This window comes from Lethenteron reissneri, chromosome 43 (genome assembly GCF_015708825.2).
Source record: "Lethenteron reissneri isolate LAM-NWPU_2019-01 chromosome 43, ASM1570882v1, whole genome shotgun sequence".
Classification (NCBI taxonomy): Eukaryota; Metazoa; Chordata; class Hyperoartia; order Petromyzontiformes; family Petromyzontidae; genus Lethenteron; species Lethenteron reissneri.
Window position 1 is genome coordinate 12,156,777 of NC_083821.1, and position 27,855 is coordinate 12,184,631.

The 27,855-nt window shown below is 47.2% G+C and overlaps 1 protein-coding gene across 5 annotated transcripts in view; it reads left to right on the forward strand.

The window, feature by feature from the left end:
• Nucleotides 1-3,462: 3,462 nt before the first annotated feature.
• The window catches only part of LOC133353326 (sodium-dependent multivitamin transporter-like), a 49,070-nt gene continuing 24,677 nt past the window's right edge, over nucleotides 3,463-27,855 (forward strand). For all 5 annotated transcript variants that reach the window (XR_009756359.1, XM_061569471.1, XM_061569472.1 and 2 more), the window contains exons 1-8: nucleotides 3,463-3,597; nucleotides 17,067-17,486; nucleotides 19,531-19,596; nucleotides 20,109-20,160; nucleotides 20,672-20,739; nucleotides 25,045-25,199; nucleotides 26,235-26,375; nucleotides 26,871-27,000. Coding sequence is in view for 4 of the 5 variants with exons in the window: in XM_061569471.1 (XP_061425455.1) it covers nucleotides 17,136-17,486; nucleotides 19,531-19,596; nucleotides 20,109-20,160; nucleotides 20,672-20,739; nucleotides 25,045-25,199; nucleotides 26,235-26,375; nucleotides 26,871-27,000 (963 nt within the window). In the remaining variant the exon portion in view is untranslated. The remainder of the gene's footprint in view (nucleotides 3,598-17,066; nucleotides 17,487-19,530; nucleotides 19,597-20,108; nucleotides 20,161-20,671; nucleotides 20,740-25,044; nucleotides 25,200-26,234; nucleotides 26,376-26,870; nucleotides 27,001-27,855) is intronic.

Here is a 27,855-nt window from a genome sequence, read left to right on the forward strand (position 1 = left end):
ATTAATAAATACAGTAAAGAGTTTATACAGTACGGTACTGTAAATTGCTCTGTTTTGCTAAATTATCACCATTCTTTAAGACTCCTGGGTAGGCTAGGCCATCTTCGACTTACGATATTTTCGACTTACGATGGGGTCGTCGTAACGCATCTCCATCGTAAGTAGAGGACTACCTGTACACACTACTGGGGGCGGGACAATAGAGCAAGCCCTGGCAACATCATCACCACCCGAATTGCATCAAGGATGGGGAGTGAGGTCAATGGATCAGCTGTTGCTCAGAAGCTGATTGGGGGGAGTGGGAAGAGGCGTGGAAGGTGATTGGCTGGGAGGGTTGCATGGAAACAATCGGAAAAAGTTCAAGAGAAAGCACAAGAAGGATTCAAGGCTTTTTTTCCAGGAACCTCTCTATGCGTGTGTTTAACACGAAGGCTTTTGCGACCAATGTTTTCCCAAAATAGAGTTTTTTCTTGGATTAGATCATGTAAATATAAATGTGTCGTTAAACCCACCACCACTCGACACAACCAATTTGTAAGGTTTGTGATGTAAACAAAACATGCCAATTCGTTACTAGTTCAGCACAGTGGTGTGTCGAAGAGCAAACCCACAACATTTACAATTCTAATACAACGTTTTGCCGGTAATTACACTGAGCCTAATCAGGCGACAGCCAGACTCGTTGAGACATTCTCCTGTTTCAGTCTTAAATTGATGGATAAATGTGGGTCATGCCCAATTTGCTATTCAATGTTTACTCAATCACACTGACATAAGTTATAGACCTAAGGTCTCCTTATTGTACATAACAGTGTTTTAACAATTGCCAAATTTCATAGCCATTGATTAACTGACATTTTTTACAGCTGTTTAAAGTAATATTTTTTGTTAATTGAAAAACTGACGCATCTAGCCTGAGATTTGTAATATAGTGTCTTTACAAAGGACAATACAATGGTATGAATATATAATAGTGAGGATGGTGAATAGTCTGTCCTCAAATTTAAAAACCTCACCCCTCAAGGAAATGTAAATGCTGTAACTTCTTCATAGATGAACTAAAACAGGGGTCGTTAATAAAAATAACAAGAGCCATTTTTTTCCCGAATGCCGCAACGTATGTGAATACACACACACCGTCACCAAGCAGTACTTAAAGAGCCGCATACGGCTACGGAGTCAAAGGTTGCCGACCCCTGAACTAACAATAGCATCGTTGTGGAGAATATAGGTTACAACATAAATAATATAATCAGACTGAGCCTTCTTCACATATCGGTGCTTGCCTATGAACCTCTTGCAGTTCACGAACATCGGTTCAAGCGAGGCTGACTGCTGATGAGACACTGACATTCTCAACAGGTTTAGAGTTTTCCTTGTGTTTAACCAATGCTGCTAAAAGTATGCGCTCCCAAGAAGGCCGGTGTGGCTGATGGGTTGTGTAAAACATGCTTTAATTTTGTATGTGGATAGACAAACATGAGGAGGGGTTATTATATTGTTATTATAAAATGCATAACGCGATATCCATGCGCGTGGTTATTACTGTGGAAGTGACACGCATTGCGGGCCTGGTGAGTGGGAGGGGCTTGTTATGGATGGGCGGAACTATGCGAGTCATAGGCGACGGGGTTATGAGCTCCTCCAGCAGGCAAGGCTGCGTTGGCTGGGTCATGTAGCCCGCATGCCCAGCCACCGCATGCCCAAACAGCTTTTGTTCGGCCGGATAGAAGGGGCTAATCGGGCGCCGCACAGGCTATAGAAGAGGTGGAGTGATTTGGTACAGAAGGACGTGGAGCTGAGTGGACTTGCCGATGACTGGTACCAGCGGTGTCAAGATCGGCCTCTGTGGAGGAGGCTCGTGAAGGACGCTGCTAATGGGCAGTTGGAGGCAGTCGCCCTCCAGCAACAACGGAGGGCGGAGGAGCGACGCTCACAACAACGATCGGAACGCCGGGTGGCTAAGACACAGCAAGTTGGCACAGTAGGGGGTACAGGTGGTGCATCAGCCAGTCATCTTAGTCGACCCATGGCACCTGGGCCTGTCCCGTGACCTCCTGCCAGCGGGCGTTCAACACTTCACGTGGCCTTAAAGTGCACATAGCCTGGCACAGGTGCCGTGGTGACGTCACCGACACTTCGTGGTGAATGGCGGGTTAGGGGCAATGGCGAAGCCAGGATTTTCAGGCAACCCCTCCAGCAATGAAAAATGAGAGGAGTTGTTAGTAAGGAGTTGTTAGTAAGTTAAGAGTTGTTAGTAAGTAAGGAGTTGTTAGTAAGTAAGGAATTGTCCCTTGCTTTTTATTCGACGCGTGTGCGGCGATGGCGCAGCCATCGATCGAGGGTCGAATTCGAACCGCGTGGTGTGATCGGCTTCGCGGTCGCTGAAGATTTTGATGCCTTCAGGGAAGTCGTGTGCTGTATACGCAACTGCGCACAATTCTGAGTCACTTATAACCGCTTTGCCGTTACTTATTGCCAATTATGGACTATTGTCCTATCACCTCATGCAGTCCCTGGCACATAATAATATGCTACACAATGGCAGTGGGGGTCGCAAAATTCCGATTTATTACTAATAAACCCCAATGATCCGATCGAAATTAGGGATTTCGATCGGGGCCATCCATTGAGTACGCATGGGGGGGGGGGGGGGATTAACCCAAAGGCGCTCGCAAAGGAAACGGGGTGGGGGAGGGGGGGTGAAGCCTCGATAATTATTTGTCGACATTGCCATTCAAATGAGTTAGATAGTCCGGCGGTGGACTATCTGTTTGCTTAAACACGTTAATATTATTAATCCTTCATCGTGTCTGCGTGGATTAAATATCGGCCGTTCTGTAGGATTCGGGGGGGGGGGGGGGTGCGCCAGGCGAACGTACAGGGAGCAGGGGGAGGGGTCAGGTCACGCACTTAACGGATGGGCCCTCACGTCCACAGCGGGCGCTGCTTTTGAAAAGGGGCGTAGTTTTGTGGCTCGTAGAGGCGGGGTTATGTTGATAGTCTTGTGGCTCGTAGAGGCGGGGTTATGTTGATAGTCTTGTGGCTCGTAGAGGCGGGGTTATGTTGATAGTCTTGTGGCTCGTAGAGGCGGGGTTATGTTGATAGTCTTGTGGCTCGTAGAGGCGGGGTTATGTTGATAGTCTTGTGGCTCGTAGAGGCGGGGTTATGTTGATAGTCTTGTGGCTCGTAGAGGCGGGGTTATGTTGATAGTCTTGTGGCTCGTAGAGGCGGGGTTATGTTGATAGTCTTGTGGCTCGTAGAGGCGGGGTTATGTTGATAGTCTTGTGGCTCGTAGAGGCGGGGTTATGTTGATAGTCTTGTGGCTCGTAGAGGCAGGGTTATGTTGATAGTCTTGTGGCTCGTAGAGGCGGGGTTATGTTGATAGTCTTGTGGCTCGTAGAGGCGGGGTTATGTTGATAGTCTTGTGGCTCGTAGAGGCGGGGTTATGTTGATAATGATGGGTGGTGCCTCGCGTTTTGCGCGGGGCTGGCTTAAAACACGTGGAGTCTCCCCGACACGCAGCAAGCGTCCAGACTTCATTCATTCGTGGCGCCGCGTCTGCTGCTCCAGGCCGCTACTGAAGAAGAGGGGGAGGTAATTGATGCCGTGCGGTGCACCCTGTTACACACAGACGGCCGTGACTACATGTGGAGGCCCTTTTGTCATTACACTGCTGGGCGAAAGCCTCCATACTTCACCATAGTGGTCAGTGCGGATTGGTTGTCTGTAATTTATGCACTACTGGCAGAGAGATGTATTATAATTAATCAACTGTATTGTATCAAGTTGTCCGGAATAGGCCTGCTCTCATTAGCTTGGATGGGTGACCACCATGTATTTAACAGGTGTTATAGGCTGTGGGGATACGTGGTGGGCGGCAGAGGGTGAGTGCAACAACACAATGTGATTACTTTATATGCTGCCACGTGTGTGTTCCCGGAATTTCACCGACCCGCATTAGAAAGCGTGGCGAAGTATGGTCAAAAATCCCGACGACCACACACTGCGTGGAGTGAGGGCCTCGTCCAGCAGTGGACTGACAAGGACCCCCCCCCCTACCCGTGCATGCCCAGGAAACACGGCGCCTGCGGGTGGCGGCCTCGGCACTGCGATTGTTGTCCTTTGTGAGCGAGCCGGCCGGTCTCGGCATGCCGTGCCCGTGGACCCTGACCCTGAGCCGTGAGGTCAAGGTCACGGCATGGGCCGAGCAGACGCCGCGGCGAGTGGCTCCGCGTGTGCGGTGGCCCCGTTGGGCTGCTGAGTGCGGCAGGGCATGGCAGGCGAGGGCAGTAACGTGCAGCAGCGCCTCGCGCACGCAGCACACGCGTGTCCAGGCAGCACACGCGTGTCCAGGCAGCACACGCGTGTCCAGGCAGCACACGCGTGTCCAGGCAGCACACGCGTGTCCAGGCAGCACACGCGTGTCCAGGCAGCACACGCGTGTCCAGGCAGCACACGCGTGTCCAGGCAGCACACGCGTGTCCAGGCAGCACACGCGTGTCCAGGCAGCACACGCGTGTCCAGGCAGCACACGCGTGTCCAGGCAGCACACGCGTGTCCAGGCAGCACACGCGTGTCCAGGCAGCACACGCGTGCGCCGTGTCACTCCGCGGCGGCTGTGAGCTCCCTCGAGAGGGCTTGCTGTGTGAGAGTGCATTGTGTGAGCCGAGTGCGAGTCTGGTGCGAACGCCGCAATCTGACACCACAGACACCGTTTTGTCTGTGCTGCAAGTTGTTTTCAAGCGGAGCGACGCGGACTGCGTCGTTTGGGTGTCTAAGGCGAGGCGCGACCAAAGTCGTCGCCCTGAAGCCCGGCAGAGTTTGAGCCTGGTTAGTGCTCGGATGGGCGAACGCCTCGCACAAAGCCAGGTGTAGAGGGCAGTGCAGGAAAATCCACTACTGTACTAGTGTGTATCCCACCCAACTAATCCACCTTTACCAACCCACACTGACAAACGTGGTGAAGTATGATCAAATAACAGACGGAGCAGTCCACGCGTAGATCATTACACGCAGAGGGAACCGTCAACAAATCCACATTTTGCGTTTACTTTTTCCTTGCGATCATGTGGGCACCAAGTCATTGACCCACGACGAGTGAGGAGCGGCTAGTAATTAAACATTATTTACTTCTGCAGGAAAGCTACACTTAGTCATAGGACCCGGTTGGCTACGTATGGTGTGAAAGAAGTTCAACACACAGTACATTAAGATGTTGCCAGAAATCGTACTCGTGTTTATAAGCATCCACGTAAAGATATTTTTTTACATTTTCGCGAGCTCCTTTAAACTACAGCCAGGCTAATCCGCCTGTGGTCGGTTGAAAGTGAAGTCTATCGAGTAATTCTTGCAGGCAATGGTGATGGATTACAGGAGATTTAATGATTGACTTCACGGCGAAGGTTGCAAAGTCGGGCTCGAGATTAATACGATACGAATATATCTTGAATACTCTTTGGTTCTTTCGGTCAAGTCACGTAGGTATAAAATAAAATATTGTTTAATATTTTATTGTATAATATTTTATGGATTCTTACAGTCACGAAAGCTTCAAAATCAAGATTAAATCTTGAATAGTTCGCCACACAATTGGGAGTCTGGTGAAGGGACGCAGTGCGCCAAGGACTGCTCTCCAAGGGGGACTGAAATAATGCAAACAGGAGGGCTTTTTAAACCTGAACTTAATCATGAAGATCATAATGCCAGTGTTGCTAAAGAAGAGTGTTTTATAACCTGCAATAACATGAAAATGTAACATTGACAAGAAAAATGGAGAAAAAATATAAATATGGCGCTGATTGAATACTTTTGTAAACCAACGTTTGTTGGAAAGCGTTACACATTTCCATGCATATGCCCCTGTGGGTGGTAATGTGACCTTTCGATTTGTAACATTACACCGTTTCATATCCTTAGGTTTTTTCGGTAAAGTCACGTAGGTAAAAACATTAAAAAGTAAAATAAAATAAAAATCACGACGTTTCGGAGGCAACACAAGCTTCCGTCTTCAGGTGGTACCGTCACAGCCATGACAGCTGTATCAAGTAAATGAGATATTTCATGAGTTACCACTGCGTTTATATAATGGTTGGAGAAGGTGGTGGGGCATGGGCCGCATCTTTATTATTAATATGGTAAGGTGAGGCTTGAGACTAAGAATAGACTGCATAACAAAGGCTGAGCCTTATGGAGAGGTGCGGTTTGTGACTCAACCTGTAACAGGGAGACCACCACTAAACATGGTTAAACAGTAATGGTTGTCTGTCAAATAAGATTGGCAAATAAGTGTAGTTAAATCTTTTTTGCATGGTTAATCACATCGTTCCAATGATTACTCAGTTTGTAACCGTCATCACGGTTGAAATTATGTCTGTGTTATGTCTGTGTTTGTATATACAAACAGACATAATTTCAACCGTGATGACGGTTACAAACTGAGTTTGTGAAGATAACTACTCAGGTTCATTGTTTACCATTATGAGTTGACATGTTACAATAATTATGTTTGTGTACACAAAACTCTTTTTGGATTTTTGGGTTGCTCAATTTCCCTTTTTTTTGATGCGCTTTTATAACGCTACCACGGTTTACTGCCAGGCTGTGATTTCTGCTTATTTATTCAATGCATTTATATTGTTTCCATCGCTCACGTCACGCTATTTACTCATACGTAGTACTGCGATACTGATAGCTGTGCCATCATCGGGGATTGCTGTGCCCGTCGATGTGTGTGTGTTTGAGTCCATGTGTGTGTCTTTGAGTCCATATGTGTGTGCGTGTAGAGCCATGCGTGTCTTTCACTCTATGTGGGTGTCCTTTTCGAACGGACAACGTCAAAAGTGTTTATGTGTGTGTTAGTCCATGTGTGTGTGTCAGTCGATCTGTGTGCGTGTACGTCGATGTGTATGTCAGTCCATATGTGTGTGTTAGTCCACATGTGTGTGTAAGTCTATACATGTGTGTGTCACTCGATGTGTGTGTGTAAGTCAATGCGTCTGTGTGTTAGTCCATATGTGTGTTAATCCATGTCTATGTATCTAAAGTATATATCTGTGTGTCACAGTCCATATGTGTATGTGTGTGTAGGGCTATGTGTGTGTAGGGCTATGTGTGTGTCAGTCTATGTATGTGTAAGTTCATGTGTGTGTGTCTTAGTCCATATGTGTGTGTGTGAGTACATATGTGTATTTTAGTCCACGTATTGCTGTGTGCGAGTCGGTGTATGTGTGTGTGTCGCTGTATGTGTGTACGTCGATATGTGTGTGTAACTCCATGTGTGCGTATCTCAAGTACATGTCTATGTATGTGTGAGTCCATATGTGTGTGTGTCTGTAAGTCGATGTGTTTGTGTGTCTCAGTCCATGTGCGTGTGTGTTAGTCGCTGTGTGTGCATGCCTCCATGTTAGTCAGTGTAACTTCATTTATTTGCGTGTCTGTAGGTCCATGTGTGCATCTTAGTCCATGCGTGTGCTTTATTGACCTGCTCAAGGCCTATGATACCATCAGTAGGCCTGGCCTCTGGGTTGCTCTTCGTGCTTTCCGAGTCCCGAACCCACTCATCACCATCCTTAAGGACCTTCATGATGGTGAGCGGCCCCGTGTCTTAACTACGTGGCCGTGAGTCAGAGCAATTCCCTTTACACCTTGGGGTGCAACAGGGATGTCCTCTGGCTCCCACATTGGACCACGTAGTTCGTCGAGCCTTCAATGACTGTACCGGAAGAATTCCCATCTGCTACAGATATAATGGGAGGCTGATCGATGCCCGGGTGCGGTCAAGGGATGGCTCCCTATTGCTCAACCACGTTATGTATGCCGATGATCTGCTAATGGCTGCTCACTCGGAGGAGGAGTTTCAGGTGCTGCGGCTGAACCTGGAGCTTGCCACCAACAGGTGGGGCCTTACCATCAGCCCAACCAAAGCTAAGCACCGGCCTGGCTATTTTGTACCATCGGACACTCCACCCCCACAACTCCCAATTGGTGATGGGCCAGTTGTGGAGACAGTGGAGAGTTTCCCTGGGCAGTGTGCTAATGACCGGCTCCGGTTTAACAGCAGAGGTCTCACTCCGAATCAGTCGAGCTGCAGTATCTTTTCATTGGCTGCGTAACGCTGTGTGGAAGCTACCTGGTCTATCACTCCGTACGAAGCTTCAGGTGTTCTCGGCCACGGTCATTCCCTCCCTTCTCTACGCTTGCGAAACTTGGACCCCCTAATGGAACATCTTCGCCAGTTACATTTAGGCTGACCTGCCTACGATCCATCCTGGCTTTAACCAGGCTGCATTGTGTGAGGAGCTCACAAATCCTTGAAAGATGTGGACAAAGTCCCATTGGTGACCTCCGGCAGGCAAGGCTGCGTTGCCTGAGTCATGTAGCCCGCATGGCCAGCCACCACATGCCTAAAGAACTTTTGTTCCGCCGGATCGAGGGGGCTAAACGGGTGCGGCACGGGCTGGAGAAGACATGGGAGTTATGTGCTTCAGGAAGACTTGGAGCTGAGTCCACTTGCGGATGACTGGTACCAGCCATGTCAAGATCGGCCACTGTGGAGGAGGCTCCTGAAAGACGCTACTGGCCAGTTGGAGGCAGTCACCCTCCAACAACAACGGAGGGCGGAGGAGCGACGCTCACAACAACGAGCGGAGCGCCGGGTGGCTAAAGCACAGAAAGTTGCCACAGTAGGGGCCACAGGTGCTGCATCAGTCAGTCGTCTCAGTCAGTCGACCTGTGCCATCTGGGTTTGCCCCGTGACCTCTTGCCAGCGGGCGTTCGACACTTCACATGGCCTCAATGTGCACATAGCCTGGCACAAGCGTTGTTGTGACGTCACCGCCACTTAGTGGCGAATGGCGGTTGTTGTTCAGTCTATGTATGTGAGAGTCCATTTGTGTGTGCAACTCTATTTTTGTGTATCAATTGATTTGCGTGTGTAACTACATGTGTCTGCCTTTTTCGCCCAGGCAACGCCGGGTACTCACCGCTAGTATTAATAATAAAGATGCGGCCCATGCCCCCACCACCTTCTCCAACCATTATATAAACGCAGTGGTAACTCCTGAAATCTCTCATTTACTTGATACAGCTGTCGTGGCTGTAACGGTACCACCTGAAGACGGAAGCTTGTGTTGCCTCCGAAACGTCGTGATTTTTATTTAATTTTATTTTACTTTTTAATGTTTTTACCTACGTGACTTTACCGAAAAAACCTAAGGCTATGAATCATTGCAGTCACGAAAGCTGCAAATCTAGAATTACACTGTTTGCGTTGTTTAATCAGTATCAGACTTGGGCAATCCATTGCTGGATGAAGGCCTCCCCAAGCTGCTGCCAACTTTCACAATCCTGCAATGTAATATTCCACCAACACCTGCTCCATCTCCTTGTTGAACGTTCGCTCGGATACATTCTGTTTCCATGGCTTCCTCTCTGTCATTATTTTTGATCTTTGGCCATAGTCCCTTCTAACCATGGCGCGCCCTAGCCAAGCCCACAAATGTTTCCTAATGGTGTAAAATATGGCATTTAACTGTGCATGATTTCTAATCCACGTCTTCCTCCGTGAATTATAATCCTGTATCCATGTTTGTTTGCAAACTTTTCTACTTTTGTTCCATTTTTGTGAACTGTATGCCGTCAAGATTAGCATACACTGTAATCGCTAGACAACCAAGAAATAGTATATTTTTTATTGCAAAGCTTTTATGTAACATGTGGTGCGTTGAAAAACTGGAATGTTTATCATATCCGTCATATTTTTTTAATTCAATAGTTATCTTCAGAACCGCGGTATTAAACAGTTGATATTCGGACTTGCTGGCAAGAGGCCATAGATGGCTGCCTTTAAGGCCCAACTGCCTCAATGTGAGTGCCATATTTTCTTTGAGGCTCAACGTAGACGTTATGCATTGGATCTATCAATCAAAAATATATATTTTTAGGGCAAGTCTGCATGTTTTCCATTTGTCATGGTCTGGGAATAGGCCGAGGATCTGGCCGGAAGGCTGGCCACAGTTTTGGGGACGAGTGGGTTCATGTGCAGTGGCTGGATTGGGAGTGGTGTGGCGGTTATACTGTTCGGCTCGAGTGATGCTGACAGAATAGCTTGCAGCATGCTGTCTGTGTCAGCAAACTGCATGCATCGGTAGTGCTCCCTGGCATTCCACTGCTTAATACATGGTCATACAGATGTACATAAACACATAAATTGTACGTGCATATAAACACATAGTACATGCACGTGCATGCACTTGTGCAGCCTTTTTGTTGCGGGAAACAGAACGAAGTGCCGAAAATCCTTCGTTGTACTATATTATGCTCCAATATCTATGCTCTCTGCTTTTGCCAACCCGCATTGACTGGCCTGGTGAAGTAGAGTCAAATAATTCCTGCGTGACCCAAAACAGGACCCTGCGGGGTGGGCTGGTAGGAACGAATAACCAAAGAATATAAACATAATGTATTATTACACTTGTTTAGCCAGGAAAGCCTCACTGAGTCTAAAGGTTTTTGTAGGGTCCTGCCAAGTGTTTAATCGGACGATACGAAGGGAGAGTTTGAGGCCTAGTTCTAGGCTTTAGGCCTAGCTGTAGGCTTTAGTCCGCTGTGAGTTAATTTTTAATTTAAATGTTTTAATTATTAATGTAAAAGCTTTAAATTTAAATGTTTCTATTTAAAAACATCAGGGAATGTAACATTGTTAAACATTAACTCCCTTTCACACACACGGGGGTACGATACGAAGGGAGAGTTTGAGGCCTAGTTCTAGGCTTTAGACCTAGCTGTAGGCTTTAGGCCGCTGTGAGTTGATTTTTAATTGAAATGTTTTTATTATTTATGTAAAAGCCTTAAATGTAAATGTTTCTATTTTAAAAGATCAAGGAATGTAAGATTGTTAAACATTAACTCCCTTTCACACACGCGGGGGTACGATACGAAGGGAGAGTTTGAGGCCTAGTTCTAGGATTTAGGCCTAGCTGTAGGCTTGAGGGCGCTGTGAGTTAATTTTAATTTAAAATTTTTAATTAAAAGCCATCTCAGGGAATTATAAGGGAATGTTACACTTGTTTAGCCAGGAAAGTGTCACTGAATCTAAAGGTTTTTTAATTAAAAAGCTATCTCAGGGAATTATAAGGGAATGTTTAGATTCCAAAGAACACAGGATGAGATGTTACTATCCTTTGTGCAAGCACTTCCAAGAGTTCATGAACAGTGAGCCTGGTGAAATTTGGGGAGCGCATTGTCAGTAGTGACCCTTTGGTTCCTAGGGTGTTTCGGCCTTTCATACTATACACCCTCCCCAAAGGCGGCCAGCGACAGGGTGATCAATCCTACGCTTGCGTCCCATTCCCAATTAGTCATAGGAGTTGCCTTGTTGTTGGTAGCCAACATCCCATGGGACTATGCATGGCAGGGGCGTCCTCCTCCCTGAGTCAAGCATTGTTGACTGCATACCTCCTGGCCCTCTCACTTTGGGGCCCAGCTGGGGTCTTTCCTCTTCATCCAGAGCCACTGACTGCTGCCTTCTGCCGCCTCCGATACAGCTTTGATTGCCGAACGCTGGCTCTGGCCCTTAATTCCCAGGTCTCTAAGCAGTCTGGTTGTAGATGTTGCCACAAAACCTCTGCAGCCCACCTCCACTGGTCGGACTTCTGTGTTCCAGCCATGATGCCGTGCTTCGGCAGCTAGATCGGCATAGCGCAGATGTTTTCGCTCATAAGCCTCATCTACTGAGTCCTCCCAGGGTACTGTGAGCTCAATGATGAAGACCTTCTTGAGCGAACGGGACCAGAGCACCATGTCAGGTCTTAGGGTGGTGGTTGCGATCTCCGGAGGAAACACAAGTTGCCGGCCAATGTCAGCTAGCATTTTCCAGTCGCGGGCCAAGCGCAGCTGGTCTCGCTCTATTGGTGTAGAGCCGCTCTTCGGTGGTTTAGCCCCTTCGCGGACAAAGGTCGTCCGTAAGAGGTGTGATGCTGCTGGGGGTGGTAGGGAGTTGGTGGCAGCTCGCTTGTCCTCCAGGGCGGACGCAAGGTTTTTAAGGACTTGGTTGTGACGCCAAGTGTAGCGTCCTTGGGTGAGGCTTGTTTTACAGGAAAGCGTCACTGAGTCTAAAGGTTTTTGTAGGGTCCTGCCAAGTGTTTGCAGTAGGGGGCGATGTTGCTACACGGACGGACGGACGATATAATCTATTGTAGGCTGGTTCACTTCGTTCCTACCAGTATAATCTATTGTAGGCTGGTTCACTTCGTTCCTACCAGTATAAGTATTTGCATCCAGCAGTGGATGCACGAAATGGCTGTGCGTGTGCGTCACTTGTGTTTGCAGCCCATGTGAGTGGATGTGAGTGTCACGGTGTCTGTGAGTAGTGCTGGCCACCCATCTGTTCGAGGGCTGTGCCGGCCTTTCATAGATGCTACTCGCCAACAGCACTTGCCCCGATAGTATGTTAATGCTATACGGGTAACTTTGTCTTTGTGCCAATTTTGCATGTGTGCGGGCGTATGCATGCTGACTCTTGCTAATCCGTCCCCTGTGGGATAATCGCGTTAACTATTTCCACATAACACGCTCTTTGTTTCGCTGAGTAAAGCAGGATCCCCCTCGTGGAGTTGATAGTTGCCAGTACAGTACTATACTGTCACGGTGACACTTCTTGTATTGTCACGGTGCCTCAAAGTTGTGTAAAATAATCATGACAATAATTGATGGCCCTTGGTCAATTCGCTCATAGATGAAGGCCTCACCACACCGTGTCGGCCATACTTCATGCTGGTCAGTGACAGGGAGGGGAGGGCCCAGAATCGGTTTGGATATCGCTCGTCACTGCTACCGTGGCCGAGAATTGAACTCTGTTCACTGGGTTCATTGCGCAGTGCGCTAACCACTGCGCCCACAGCTTCATCCTCATACATCGGGTATGCACACATTCTGCCCTGGTTTTAATGTTGATGATCTCGCTGCCAAATTATTATGTTTTTTACTTTCACTATGACATCTTGATCCTCTCTGCTGTAGAGGGGTAGGGAATTATAAAGTGTTTTTACCTGCATGATATCGTAATATATTCTAAAACTCGGACCGAATATCAGAAACTCAGAAACTTTGATGCATTTACTTACAGCGATAGAACTCCTCAGGGCAAGAACTGTCCAACACGTCTCTCTGTTGTGACATGGATCAGAAACACATTGACAAACAAACTAGAAAGATCAAACCTGGAAAGTGCACAGAAGTTTGGAGAGATGCATGCCTGCAGGGCATTGCACTGAGAGACGGAAAGAAAGAGGAACACATGCATCAGAGAGCATATGAAGGATCAGATTCAGATTACTTATGCTGGAGAAAATTTTTTCACAAATGTCCAGTAGGGTGGGTCAAAACGAATGACACTGCAAATACTGTAGAAGGAAAAGTAAGCGATTGGGCTTGGACAGGATACTTCACGGGAAGGAATGATGGCCGGCGGTGAAGAATAGTAACGGAGTGGCAGGCAAGGGATACAATGATTGTGGGGTGGCACGTTTGCCTGCATATGCAGTGATTTACGCTTTGTTGCATAGCGAGAGTGTGATTGAAGAGTATCAGTAAAAATACAGGAGAACTCTTCTTATTTGTGACCCTATTACACATGACTCCCATTATCCACGGGAGCCGTTAGGTCTCTGAAAACAACATGATTGCAGAGCAGCTTCTTGTGGATAATTATCAAAGCAAACTTGTGGATACCCGCATCTCACGACGGATATGAAGAATTCGCCCTTACATTAAAATTCCTCATTGTTGCTCTGCTCGTGGTGTGTGAGGCATTTGCGGTTTGAAGTCTGCACATTCGGCATGTTTAACCCATAATAATCATAGCGGTTTGCACGTATAGACGAGATTTGCATTCTTCTGATTTTGTATTGTAGTGAGTGTTGCTGAGTGTGTACCCAATATGACTCGCACAGCTGAAGGAATGCAAGATTAATATTCCATTCATATGTTAACAGATGGGTCACACAAGTCTCCATAGGCTGAGAGATGTGCAGAGCAAAGAGTGAGTGCCTCCTTGCGATGGGTGAAAAGTAGCTGATAGGCGTTGATCTTGCGTGGTTGTATAGATATTAAATATGTTGGTCTCCAAAACATATTTACTGGTTACCTATGTTGAATGGGGGTGAAGACTTAGAATTCCTGTTTTTACTGCCTGTTATTGGTTATGTGCCGACGTTTATGGAAACATAACTGAGCTGATGATACGCCTCATTCCCATATTTGTTCTTCCACGTAAAAATGTAATACATTGTTTTTACACATGCCATCAGCCACATGGCCTTCTGTGAGTCAATAAGTTCAGCAGCATTGCTTCAACACAAGACAAACTCTGCACTGGATTCGACATTCATTGTCTCATCGGCAGAGCTAGGCTTGTTTGAACCGATGCTAGTGAACTGACAGATATTTATAGGCAAAGACCCTCTCTGTAAGATGCACAATGACGTTAAATGTTTTTGTGCAAGTGGTAATGTGGACAATGACTTGGTGACCCTTCACCATAGAGGTGCAGCTCCACATTAAACCAGGGCATACATTTTAGGTGTGCATGAGCACGATTAGTCAGTGACATAGACAATCGCCCATGGAGTTAACCACGTTACCGTCTCCCATTCCTCATTACACGAACACGAATAAGGCTATAATTCTACAGACAAACAGACACTTGGCCATTCTTAGAATGCAACGGACAAAGTGGAGGAGCATACCAGCACATCCCGTGGAATGTGCTGAATCTTGCCAGATTGTAGGGGCACCATCCACGCACCTCGGCCGCTAATTTCACAAAAAATTATAGTGACAAAATCGTAGCCTTGCTCGTTCCACACTTGATTATTGTGGTGCATCCCAATTGTCTGGCTCTGCCACTGCAACACACTCGTACATTTGCATAGAAAGATAATACGGTCGCGTTAACTCCAGATTCACTGCGGATAGATGATCAGGACTGCAAATTAACTGTGCGGGCAACATTTTTTTTAAGTAGTTAAAATATAAAATATCGCTGCTTTAATGATCAGCTGCCCCACACTCCCAGCTCTGAGCCCACGTGAGAGCTGGCACGTCACCAAGTAAACCTGCAAAACAAGCAGGAGATTTGGACTGTACGTTCTACAGCTACACCCCCCCCCCCCCATTCTACATGGGCGATTCATACATATTATAGCCGAATTTACATGTGTTTCTAATGTTTGGTAGATGCTGCCATGGTTAGCACTCTGGACTTCAGAGGTCACCGGATAAATTCGATCACCTGGCATAACAGTTGCAACAATCCAGCAAGTGTTTTTTAATCCCCCCACTGCCTCCATCAGCCCAATTGTAGAAATAGGTTCACAACAGTCGTGTGTGGTGGGGTAAAGTGTGGGTGCTCCCAGCTGTTCAAAGATGTACGAACCAGCGTGGAAGAGTAGGCCAAACACTCTCAAGGGGTTCTCTAGAGCTCCCTCTTGTAGACAGCCTTACTCCAGCAGCGACGAGAGCGAGCGATCGCACATAAGTGTTGCATTATCTGTGTTATTATCTGTTTTGCATTATTATGTGTGTTTGTTTCTTTGGGCCACCCCTCCCACCATTACCCCGGGTAATTGGGAGTTGATTGCCCACGTGCTGCACGTTAATCAAGATCAGTCAAACTCGATGTCGCTCTGAGAGGTGTTCCCCGCTGTGTTTGCACTACTATGTTAAAATGACTCCATTATGACAGCGTACCGCATGGAGGGCACCCTGCGGCCCGTGGGCCCAACACAGCCCGTAACTTCATTTCACATGGCCTGACACCCCATGAGGCCTACCACTGCCCATAGACGTCATCTGTCCGTCACTGTATGCAATTTGGTCGTACTAATCGGGTACTAGAAGGCAATATTTTTTGACCAGGCAACAACACTGTATTTGTAAATCTAGTTCGCTGGTCTCTTCTCTCACCGCAAGGACAGAAGTGTCTGGGTGTGCTAATGTGTGGCTGCTTGGCAAGGTAGATAATAACTCATTTGTCGTGATGTGGAGGACCAATATCTCAGATCCTATTATCCACGAATTTATGTCAGTAATCCGCAGGTTAACTCTGGTAAAGTCACGGATGGTGGCGGATAATTGGAAAATTAGGGCCATGGGAAATTGGAGTTTTTACGTATCCTACAGCTCCCACGGATAATAGGAGTTACGGGTAATAGGGTCGTGCATAAAAGAGGCTTTCCTGTATTCAAAAGTTCTGTTGGGCCTTTAGTAAGGGAAGGTCCCAGGCCTGGGATTGAAAATTCCATGCGTGTTGCTTCTCACTGCACGTGGGCTTTTGCACTGATAAGTTTTTATCAGCCCCCAAGTACGCCGTAGCCATGCATGTAGCGTTATGTTAAGGTTGTCAATGCGAGTATAAAAGGTGCGATTATTAAAACAAAACATTGTAGTCATTCAATGTTTATCAGCAATAGAAAAACACGAGGAATGATAAAGATACTTGTAGTGTGCTGCAAAGTTTGGCTCAAGATAAACATGAGCGAAATAAAGGTCATTCACTACGAGTTCTCAAAAGATAATAAATCATCGAGGCAGTAATGTGGCTGGAAAACTCAACACCATGAATAGAAAATGGTTTGGAATGAAAATCGAGACTGGAATAATAGCAGCATGGATTTTATTATGAAACCTAGGATTAATTATTATGAAAGCAAGACAGCAACATCTCTGAGGACAAAGAGTTTTCAATCTGTGCATGCTACCCACTGAGACATTTGTATCAGAGATGTGGACAGCTAAAAAGAAAGTGGAAGAAAGAAAAATAGCGAGATGATTGCTTGGGATTGCGCGTAGACAAAAAGACGAACGCATCTGTTGGTAAATGCAAATCGGTGACATTACAATGTCCGATAAGAGCGCAAGTTGGCTTCGCCAGGACCCATTGCTCCAAGGGGTGATGGCCGATGGTCGAGACAAATGACGGAGTGGCAGCAAAGGGAGCAGATGCAATTTTCCTTACGGAAAAGTGTTTGTTTTTGCGTCGCTCGTTGTGTGCGTTCTCTCCGCAGGGGCGAGCAGACTGCGCCATCCTCGTGGTGCAGGCCGCGAACCGGCACGCGTCTCGCGACCATCCCGTCATGGCCGCTCAGCCGTTGACCATGAGCTTCAGCGCGGTGGACTACACAATCTGTGCCGTGCTGCTGCTCGTCTCGTGCGGCATCGGCCTCTACCATGGCTGCGTTGGGGGAGGACAGAAGACCACGCGCTCATTCCTCATGGCCGACCGCAGCATGAGCTGTGGGCCCGTGTCTCTGTCGCTGCTTGCCACGTTCCAGTCGTCCGTCGGCATCCTCGGCACCCCGGCCGAGGTGTACCGCTTCGGCACCGAGTACTGGCTCCTCGGCCTCTCCTACTTCCTGGGCCTGCTGATCCCTGCGCACGTTTTCATTCCCGTCTTCTACCGGCTGAAGCTCACGAGTACATACGAGGTGCGGCGTCCCACACCGCCACCGCAGCAGGCCGCGGTTCGAGGGTCGTTTGTAGAACCAGGCGAGAACTCCCCAAGAGAGTAGGATAGCGTCATTTGCAGGAGTGACTGACCTGCGTTACCAAAATGACAAAAGCGATAATGTAAAAACAAGTACAGCAATGAAGCGAATACAAATCGGAGCAAAAACAACCGCGTAGCTTTTGAGGTTGTGACTCATAACTCCCCCTCCCCCCAAGCCTTATAGTGTCGGTGGGGGCCATTCGGGAGCCTCTTGGGGCTAAGTTGCCCCCCCCCGCTCCCCCATTTGAATTATTATAGTACAGGGGTCGCCAACCAAAATAACAAGAAAAGCCATTTTTTTCGTAATTCATGTGAATACGAGACGGTGGTCCTTAATGAATAACGTTACGAAGCAGTTCTTTCAGAGCCGCAGGTTGCTGACCCCTGTTCGAGTGCAATGAAGCCACAGGTGTCGCTACCTTTCATTGCTGAGCGGGGACGAGAGCTGGAATAGAATGCCTAATGAACAGACCTGAGTCGTATCGCTACTCATGCTGCAACTGCTGCTGCTGCTGTGTGAATCGCTTTAAACGAGGTTACGGTGCAGGCTGCCCTCACCAGATCTGGGATAGATTATAATCGCAAATACAGTGTTCTTGTTAGCCCCGATGACAGTTGCAATGACACTGCTTTAAATTAATGGTGTATACAGTGCTTGCAATTTACGTTGCCCCAGGTTCACCCCTCACATCCACACCCCATCACCCCCTCTCTCTCACCCCTTGCTCACGACCGGCACACTTGGGTTTTACACCACACACAGTCCCTTAGTCAATCCACTGCTGGATGTGACGGCTTCCCTGCACCGTGCGGGCCGGGCCGTAGGGGGGTTGTTTAAGCATGAATCACTGTGATGGCGAGCGCTGGTTGGTGCAGGCGGTGAGTGTAGATTTTTGAGCAGGGAAAAGCGCTAGGGTGGAAGGAGATGAGTGTAGGCAAGATGAGTCACTGTATCTCTTGAAAATAATAACCGATTCTTCTGCCGTGTGAAAGCCTAAAATGAAGTTCGTTCTAGATTTGAAGCTTTCGTGACTGCAAGGATTCATATTCTTAGGTTTTTTCGGTAAAGTCACGTAGGTAAAACATCAAAATTAATAAAAATAAATAAAATAAAACGAAAATCACGACGTTTCGGAGGCAACACAAGTCTCCGTCATCAGGTGGGACCGTCACAGCCGGATTAGCTGCATCAAGTGAGGCAATGATTCAAGATGTAATCCCTTAAAAAGCAAGTTGAGGGGGAGGAGGGGGGGAGCTAATCAGAATGTGGTAGCCAATGAATGGAACGTATCGGGAGGGAGGGGGGGCGGGGCTCAAAGACGGCACGGAGTGCCAACGTACAACGCATCGGGAGGGGGAGGGGGGGGGCGGGGCCAAAAGAATGGACGACGGCGTGGGCGCTGTTGCTGTTGCACAACGCCAACGCATTGGACAGAGAGGGGGAGGGGAGGCCTGATACACATGATAGAAAAGAACGAAAATGCCCATGTTTATACCAATGCTGGATAAACAATGAAGAGAGTACTGTTAAACACTGGGGATGTTAACACTCGGTAAAGTAAAGTAAGATAGTGCCTATCAGATAAGATGATCCAAAAAAGTGTAATTAAGTCTTTTTTGCGTGGTTGATAACATCTTTCCAATGATTACTAAGTTTGTACCCATCATCACGGTTGAAATTATGTCTGTGTTTGTATATTTGTATGGCTTCGTGTATAAACCTCCCGGCTACCATCAAAGGTTTACATCTTGAATCATTGCCTCACTTGATGCAGCTAATCCGGCTGTGACTGTCCCACCTGATGACGGAGACTTGTGTTGCCTCCGAAACGTCGTGATTTTTGTTTTTATTTATTTATTTTTATTAATTTTGATGTTTTACCTACGTGATTTTACCGAAAAAACCTAAGAAAAATGATGTTCGTGTCACGTGTCTGCTTGTGGATTGTTGTGCGTGTCCGTGCGTGCTTGTTGCCCTGCAGTACCTGGAGTTGCGCTTCAATAAAACGGTCCGGATATGTGGAACAGCTACTTTCATTTTCCAGATGGTGGGTATTCCATCCCCGTGTGTTCATGTGAAACAAAAGGAAATGTGTAGCCCTGCAAGGGCTTGCTCACGTCACTGCAGGCAGAAGGGCCTCTATTAGAGGGAGCTCAACAGGGTATATTTGGCCTACTCTTCCACGTTTATCAGATGTTTACTGGTGGGGGTGGTGTCAATGCACATGTAATCCAACATTGGAGGTGAGGCTTGGTGAATCACCACACAAATCTTGTGAAACTCCTTTTCCGTGGGTGTTGCGGTGTCATACCCTGGCTCGCCAGGAGAAGGCAGTACAGAAAGTGGACTAATCGCCATCTGTTTCCATCTGTACAGGAAAGGTGTTTCCCCTCGCGCGCGTGGGTTTTCTCCGGGTGCTCCACTTTCTTCCCACTTGTATAATTGGCTGAAAATATTTCAAAATAATCTTCCTCAAAAGTATGGCTCTGGGATAAATAAGTAAATTATCATTTAAACTAATGCGTGGTTGTCACATCGGCTGTTGTTGGTGTTTTGTAGGTCGTGTACATGGGAGTGGGGCTCTATGCCCCAGCGCTGATACTCAATACAGGTGCGTGCGTCTCCCTGACCCCTCGTGTTGAATACGATAGTCTAGCCAAGTAATTTACTGCTCAAATGAGCATAAGAGGTCATGGTCATCTCTTCACAGTCCTAAGCCCTTTGTGGATATTTCACATTTCTATAGCGGGGGCAGGTATATCCAGAGGACAAACCACTGGTGACTTCCCAACAAAGTAGTGCACATTTGATCAACTCCAGTCGGATGATGGGCCCAGTCAACCTTCAATAATTCACTCTCTTCACCTATGCAATACACTAGCATCTTCATGCACAATAGCTGATTCGAGTGCTCCATCTCCGCGGTGGTTGCCTTTCGGGAGTACTGCCTTTCTAGGCTGCCACTTTTTATTCTCGACCCCTGACCATCATCATCTCGAACACCGTGTCCTGCCCAAGCCCACATTTATTACCGTGTGATTCAAATTTCCAAGCTGTCCCACGTTCCGTTGCATGTCGGGTGAACTGCTGGAGGTTTATGGTTGCGTTGTTGCTTTGCGTAGTGACGGGAATCAGCCTGTGGGCCTCTGTGACTGGTCTGGGCTTGGTGTGCACACTCTACACGGCCATCGTAAGTCTAATTCATGTCACGTTTTAAAGACCGTGGTGTATGAATAACACATGTTTTATATGAAAAACTATAAACTATATTCTATGGTTTTTTTGGTATAAAGTCACGTAGATAGAAAAAATAACAATAAAATTATAAAAATAAAGTGAATAAAAATATCACGATGTTTTGATTGCAACACAAGAGGTCATTAGGAACAGGGAGGTTAGCCTGTGGGCAAGCTGTTTATAAAGGTTTAGAGATTGGCGGGGCAGCTAAGGTTAATGTAAGAGAGGGCTCCGACACCGGCAGTAGGTCTACACCAATAAAAGAGCTGTTTATAAAGGTTTAGAGATAGGCGGGGCAGCTAATGTTAATGTAAGAGAGGGCTCCGACACCGGCAGTAGGTCTACACCAATAACAGGACCCTGCGGGGTGGGCTGGTAGGAACGAGTAACCAAAGAATATTAACATAATGTATTATTACACTTGTTTAGCCAGGAAAGCCCCACTGAGTCTAAAGGTTTTTCTAGGGTCCTGCCAAGTGTTTGCAGTAGGGGGTGATGTTGCTACACCTAATCGGACGATACGAAGGGAGAGTTTGAGGCCTGGTTCTAGGCTTTAGGCCTAGCTGTAGGCTTTAGGCCGCTGTGAGTTAATTTTTAATTTAAATGTTTTAATTATTTATGTAAAAGCTTTAAATGTAAATGTTTCTATTTAAAAACATCAAGGAATGTAACATTGTTAAACATTAACTCCCTTTCACACACGCGGGGGTACGATACGAAGGGAGAGTTTGAGGCCTAGTTCTAGGCTTTAGGCCTAGCTGTAGGCTTCAGGCCGCCGTGAGTTAATTTTTTATTTAAATGTTTTTATTATTTATGTAAAAGCTTTAAGTTTAAATGTTTCTATTTAAAAGCATCAGGGAATGTAACATTGTTAAACATTAACTCCCTTTCACACACGCGGGGGTACGATACGAAGGGAGAGTTTGAGGCCTAGTTCGAGGCTTTAGGCCTAGCTGTAGGCTTCAGGCTGCCATGAGTTAATTTTTAATTTAAATGTTTTAATTATTTACGTAAAAGCTTTAAATGTAAATGTTTCTATTTAAAAACATCAGGGAATGTAACATTGTTAAACATTAACTCCCTTTCACACACGCGGGGGTACGATACGAAGGGAGAGTTTGAGGCCTAGTTCGAGGCTTTAGGCCTAGCTGTAGGCTTTAGGGCACTGTGAGTTAAATTTTAATTTAAATGTTTTAATTAAAAGCTATCTCAGGGAATTATAAGGGAATGCTACACTTGTTTAGCCAGGAAAGCCTCATTAATTTAAATGTTTTAATTAAAAGTTATCTGAGGGAATTATAAGGGAATGTTACACTTGTTTAGCCAGGAAAGCGTCACTGAGTCTAAAGGTTTTTGTAGGGTCATGCCAAGTGTTTGCAGTAGGGGGCGATGTTGCTACATGGACGGACGGACGAACGGACGGACGATATAATCTATTGTAGGCTGGTTCACTTCGTTCCTACCAGTAAAAGCATTGCACCTCGCTCCACACACCCACACTGCTGACGGTGGAGGTGGACAAGAAAACACAAATCAAATGATGACCCAAAGTGGTTGATGACATCTTTCCAATGATTGCTCGGTCTATAACCTTCCTCTCGGTTGAAATTGTCTCTGTGTCTGTATATATGGATGGCTTCATGAACGAATCTTTGTTGCATAGCCAGTAGGCTTGCAAAGTACCATTGTCTTAGAGAAATCAATTTCGTGTGAGCCAGCCGCATTAAAATAATTATCAAACACGGCAGAAGTATTGATCCTACGATGTTTCAAATCTGCCTTATGTTCACGGACACGGTCAGAGACATGTCGCTTAGTTTCCCCAATCTAACTGCTGCCGCAGATAAAGCTTGGTTTGTAGAACCCGGGATATTGCATTTCAGGAATCTTGTCTTTCACAGATGGGATCAGATCACGAATTTTATGTACTGTGTTAAATTGGACCTGGATCTTGTGTTTGTTCATGATTTTGGAAATATTTTTGGTTACCCCTGCTATGTATGGCAGGGTGATGGTTTTGATTGGATCCTCAGATGGCTCCTTCCTCACGGTTGGGGTGATGGCTTTGCGGATTGTGTAGTCAGAATATCCATTCGCCTTGAGAGCTTGGTGTACGTGTTTGAGTTCACTGGTTAGGTGTTCATGGTGGGAGATACATTGAGCTCTATGGTGTAGCGTTTTGATGAGGGAATTCTTCAGGGATGGATGGTGGTGGGAATCAGGTTTTATGTAGGCGTCAGTATGGGTTACTTTCCTGTAGACAGAATGGCTCATTAAGCCATCTCGTCTCTTTTTTATTAGGACATCCAAAAAAGGTAGCATGCCATCCTTTTCTACCTCCATGCTGAATTTGATGGCTGGGTGTATGGAATTGATGTGGTTGCGGAATTGGTTTAGAGCCGGTCAGCCATGTGGCCAGATGACAAACGTGTCATCTATGTACCTCTTCCACAAGGACGGGCGTAGAGTGGAAGCCTGGATGGCGTCCGTCTCAAATATTTCCAATGGGGTGCCTTTGTAGAATGTTCCATTCCAGGTGAAGTATGTGTTGGTGAGGCAGTGTCTCACCAGGGCCAGTGCATCAGCATTCAATCCTTGTTGGACCAGGTCTTCAATAATTGCAATGGTATTGGGCACAAGTACTTTGAACAAAGAAACTACATCGAACCTAATGAGTAAATCATCTGGGGACAGTAATGTCTTTAATTGACGATACCAGGTGAGCTGAGTTAAGTACAGAAGAGGTGGTCTTACCAGTGAAGGGCTGTAAGGTCTCAGACAGATATCGAGTCAGTTTGTAGGTCGGTGAGCCAATTGTGGAGACAATTGGACGAAGCGGTGTACCTTTATGGATTTTTGGTGAGCCATATAATCTGGGTTGTCTAGTAGCAGAGGGTTTTAAGGAAAACCGTTTGGTCTGTTCAATTAAGGAAGCTGAATCAGTGATGATATTGCTCGTTTTTGTAACAAGGTTCTTGGTGGGATCTCTTTTAATTTTTGTGTAGCTACCATCATTAAGTAGGTCCTGAATTTTGTTATTGGACACGGTTTTATCCATGATGACACTGGCATTGCCCTTGTCGGCTGAGAGGATGACGATATCATCCCTCTTTTTCAATTGAGACAACTCAAAACGCTCATCCTTACTGATGTTGCTGACTGGTATCTTAGCACTTTTGAGGATTGCAGTGATTTCAGTTCTAGTCACGTCTGCAGAGATGTGTCCCAAACCCTTAAGAGCTACATCGACCTGGGAATGATGTCATCCACTGGAATGTGTTTGGGGGTGACTGCAAAGTTTTTTGCAAAGTTTATATTTCTATTCACTTTATTTTTATTATTTTATTGTTATTTTTTCTATCTATGTGACGAAAGAACCATAAAATATGAATTCCTGCAGTCATGAAAGTTTTAAGTCAAAACTATAAACTATGTTGTTTATGAGGTAAAGCCCACTGAGCTCTGAGCTACTTTTTGCAGATGACCTGGCCACACATGACAGCTCATCAAAGTGGATTATATCATCACATGTGGGAAGTTATGGTAGCAGCCAAATCATCTAAACGCATGTCTGTGAATGTGGAGGGCAAAACCAGAGGAACTCGGAGAAAAATCCTCGTTGAGAGAAAACACACGAACTCCAAATATACAGGTATCAGGGTCAGGATCGAACCCACGGCCTTCTGAATATATCCGGCGAACGACTCTTTGCCACCACAGCGCCCAACTCCACGCGCAATTTTGTTTGTTTTGCAGTTGTAACGGCGCAGCGCGAGTGTATTGCACCTTAATGAATGCGTTAGTACCTTGTAGTTCAACAAGTTGTTTTCCTGCCAACTCGGTTGATAAACGAGAGCCTGACCTCGGGGTGCAGTTTTCAATTTGTTCGTACTCATTGTGTGTGTTGTCTATTCTGCATGGTTTTTGTGTTTGGTCTGCGATCACTTCCTTACTGAGCGATTGTCTCAAATACCCCATTGTTCTAGTACCACAAGCTGTTTAAACATCAGCGCTGGGAAGACAAAGGCGGGCAGGCTGTATAAGCTACATATTTAAAAAAATTAATTGGGCAACAATGTGGATTTGCAATGACCTGCTCCCGTAAATGCTTGTAAGACTGGTCATTTTATGACCTCTCACAACAGTGGAAGCCACCGGCAATGTATAGCCATCTTGAGTTTACAATGCCGTCTGGAACGTTCCGGCATGTGAATGTCTCCATACAGGTCTCCTGTGTTTGTTGTGTGCATCATCACAGGGTGGCCTGAAGGCCGTGATCTGGGCAGACGCGTTCCAGACGGTCGTGATGGTGGCGGGGCAGCTCGCCGTGATCGGCGTGGGGTGCTGGCAGGCCGGCGGCATAGGCCGCGTGTGGGACATCGCCAGCCAGGGGGGACGGATCTCAGCGATCAAGTAATAGACGCGAAGCGCAGCACAACCATCTCGCATCGCACCGCGAACCGCACACCACGTCAAATATAACCCCACCACATACACGGTGTGTGGAGACATTCATCCAGCAGTGGATTAACGTGTACACTTCTCTGCCATCCAGAGTTAAACTCTGGGGTAGTGGGGGAGGGGTCACCTGGATGAATCAAAAACACGTATAAGGATCCCCAGTGGATTAGCTCAGGCCTCAGCACATGAGATGTGCATACAGGTAACTCTCTATTACCCAGGGGCAGATTACCTATGCAATTTTATTTTTGTGTACTCTTAACTTGATTATTAGTTGCTCCTCGCTCGCCAAGGGTCAGTGCCTCTGCTTGAATGACCAAGAACTTGTCTGAAAGTAGTCCAACTAATACATTTGTAACGGGTTCCGGAGACACTTGTAGATGTAACTTCTTTATTACATACAACACTCCAACAGTCCTGATACTCTGTTACAGCCTAGGTACACAGCCTAGCTACACAGCCTAGATACTCTAGATACTCTACTCTGGCTACGCTCGCCCTCACAAGGTCGTAGAGTCGGGAGTTCCAGAGTCCCACCACTGGCTCTCACAGCATCCCAGGGTCTTCAGATGGCTGGTCGTGGATCTTGGGTCTTGAGTTACAACTGGGCCCCGATCGTCCAGGAAGCTCTCCTTTTATGCCTGATTCAACGAGGGGTGGGGCCGTGTGCGCCACCAGACATCCCACAGAGCACACACAGCCCCCCCCCCCCCCCCCCCCCCCCGTTGGCGGCGCCCAAGGGATTAAGCGCCTGGGAACTCAACGCCTGGCGCCCAGAGGCTTAAGCGTCTGGACCCCCTGGGAACCCAGCGCCTGGCGCCCAGAGGTTTAAGCGTCTGGACTCGCCTGGGATCCCAGAGCCCCCAGCAGCCCCTCCCTTCTTATGTCACTACACATTTAAAAAAACATACAACACATTCGCTCGATGACGGTGAGGATGGCGCGTCGGTGCGATGAGGCTGCTCTGCTCGCGTGTCCTGTGAGCAGCTGGAACCCTGACCCCACGGAGCGGCACTCGTTCTGGAGTCTGTCCATCGGTGGCATGTTCATGATGCTAGCGCTGTACGGCGTCAACCAGGCGCAGGTGCAGCGCTACCTGTGTGCGCGCTCCGAGCGCCAGGCGATTCTGTAAGCGCGCATTCTCGTGCTGTGCATACACGCTGACACGCGAACATGCACGCAGACGCGCGTGCAGACATGCAGGCACACAATCACACAGGCACACATACAGACACATGCAGACACACACGTGTGGGCAGTGGAGAAGTCAATGTCCAACAGCACTCATGAAGTTGTCCGTGCTTAGCTGGGTCCTTCCTAGTGTCATCTCACCACCATGTGTGATGATATTAAGGGAGAGGCACAGCGGTGAAGCCCCTGCTGGCCTCGCATAACGCAGCGCATGTCATTTCCCTGTTACTCCGTCCAGCATCGTTCTTTGGCCTTGTCCCATTATTTTTAGTATTTTTTTTTAACCATTTTCTTGTTTATCCGATTCTCTGTATTCTCCTGAACTACCAAATCTAGAGCGCTTCCATTGCTCAGATGGTTTAGTTTTTTGTTGTCCAAGCGGCGTGGCGAGGCTGGGCGAGGCTGAGCGAGGGAATCTGCGTGTGCTCACAGGTCGTGCTACGTGGTGTTTCCGTGGCAGCAGATCGTCCTCGCGATCAGCTGCGTGATGGGCCTGGTGATGTACGCGCGCTATCAGGAGTGCAGCCCTCTCAACACGGGCCTTCTCAAGAGCCCAGACCAGGTGACGCCACCACGCACACCGCTTTTTGTGTGTTCTGTATGCGTCGGTGTTGGGGCTGCCACCTTTCCCCCTGTAGGCCAAACCCAGACACTTCTCCGGGAGCATCGATCAAAACTGTGCATTCTACTGTCATAACTCAATACCGGTACGAATCGATTCCTTCCACCCGAACACAGACTGTATTTGAGGACGGGTGACAACCCGAGTGACGAAGTAGCCATCCAGCAGTGGATTGACAAAGGGGATATATACATGTAGATGTGTACGTGACCTCTGACTGGGATATGCTGCCACCGCAACACAGACGTCAATTCCCGGACTGGTGGCAGCCTTGCTTTTTACACTCTCCCCTATATCGGCGTGAACGCACCGTTAAACGTGTACACGTATGCACAGCGACATGCATGGGAAAATGCCAGCATCCACAGAAGCGTGATGTTTTTTTATAAGATTTTCAATCCAAAAACAGCCAACTCTCCTTGGCCGATAGCAGTCGCATTGTATGGAGGTTTTTTTCGCTGTGGGAAGAAACCAGAGAGCCTGTAGGAAACCCGTGCACAACAGGAGGGATATAATGTACACACTCTGCACATCAAGGCACCCGAGTCGGGAATGAAACCTGCGTCCTTCTCGCTGTGAGGTGCGAGTGTCAACACTCTGCTGCTGCACCAATATGACAGTTCTCACGGCTGTGCGAAATTTGAACGTCCACTGTTGAGAGACCATGCATAGGTTATGCGCAATACCACTGGCATGTCAGTTACTGCATGTTTATTCACAGTGTGAGCTGGCTTATGCAAGCCTGTAATATTTACACACGTGCTCGTAGTGTTAGCGGAATATTAAAATATGTAC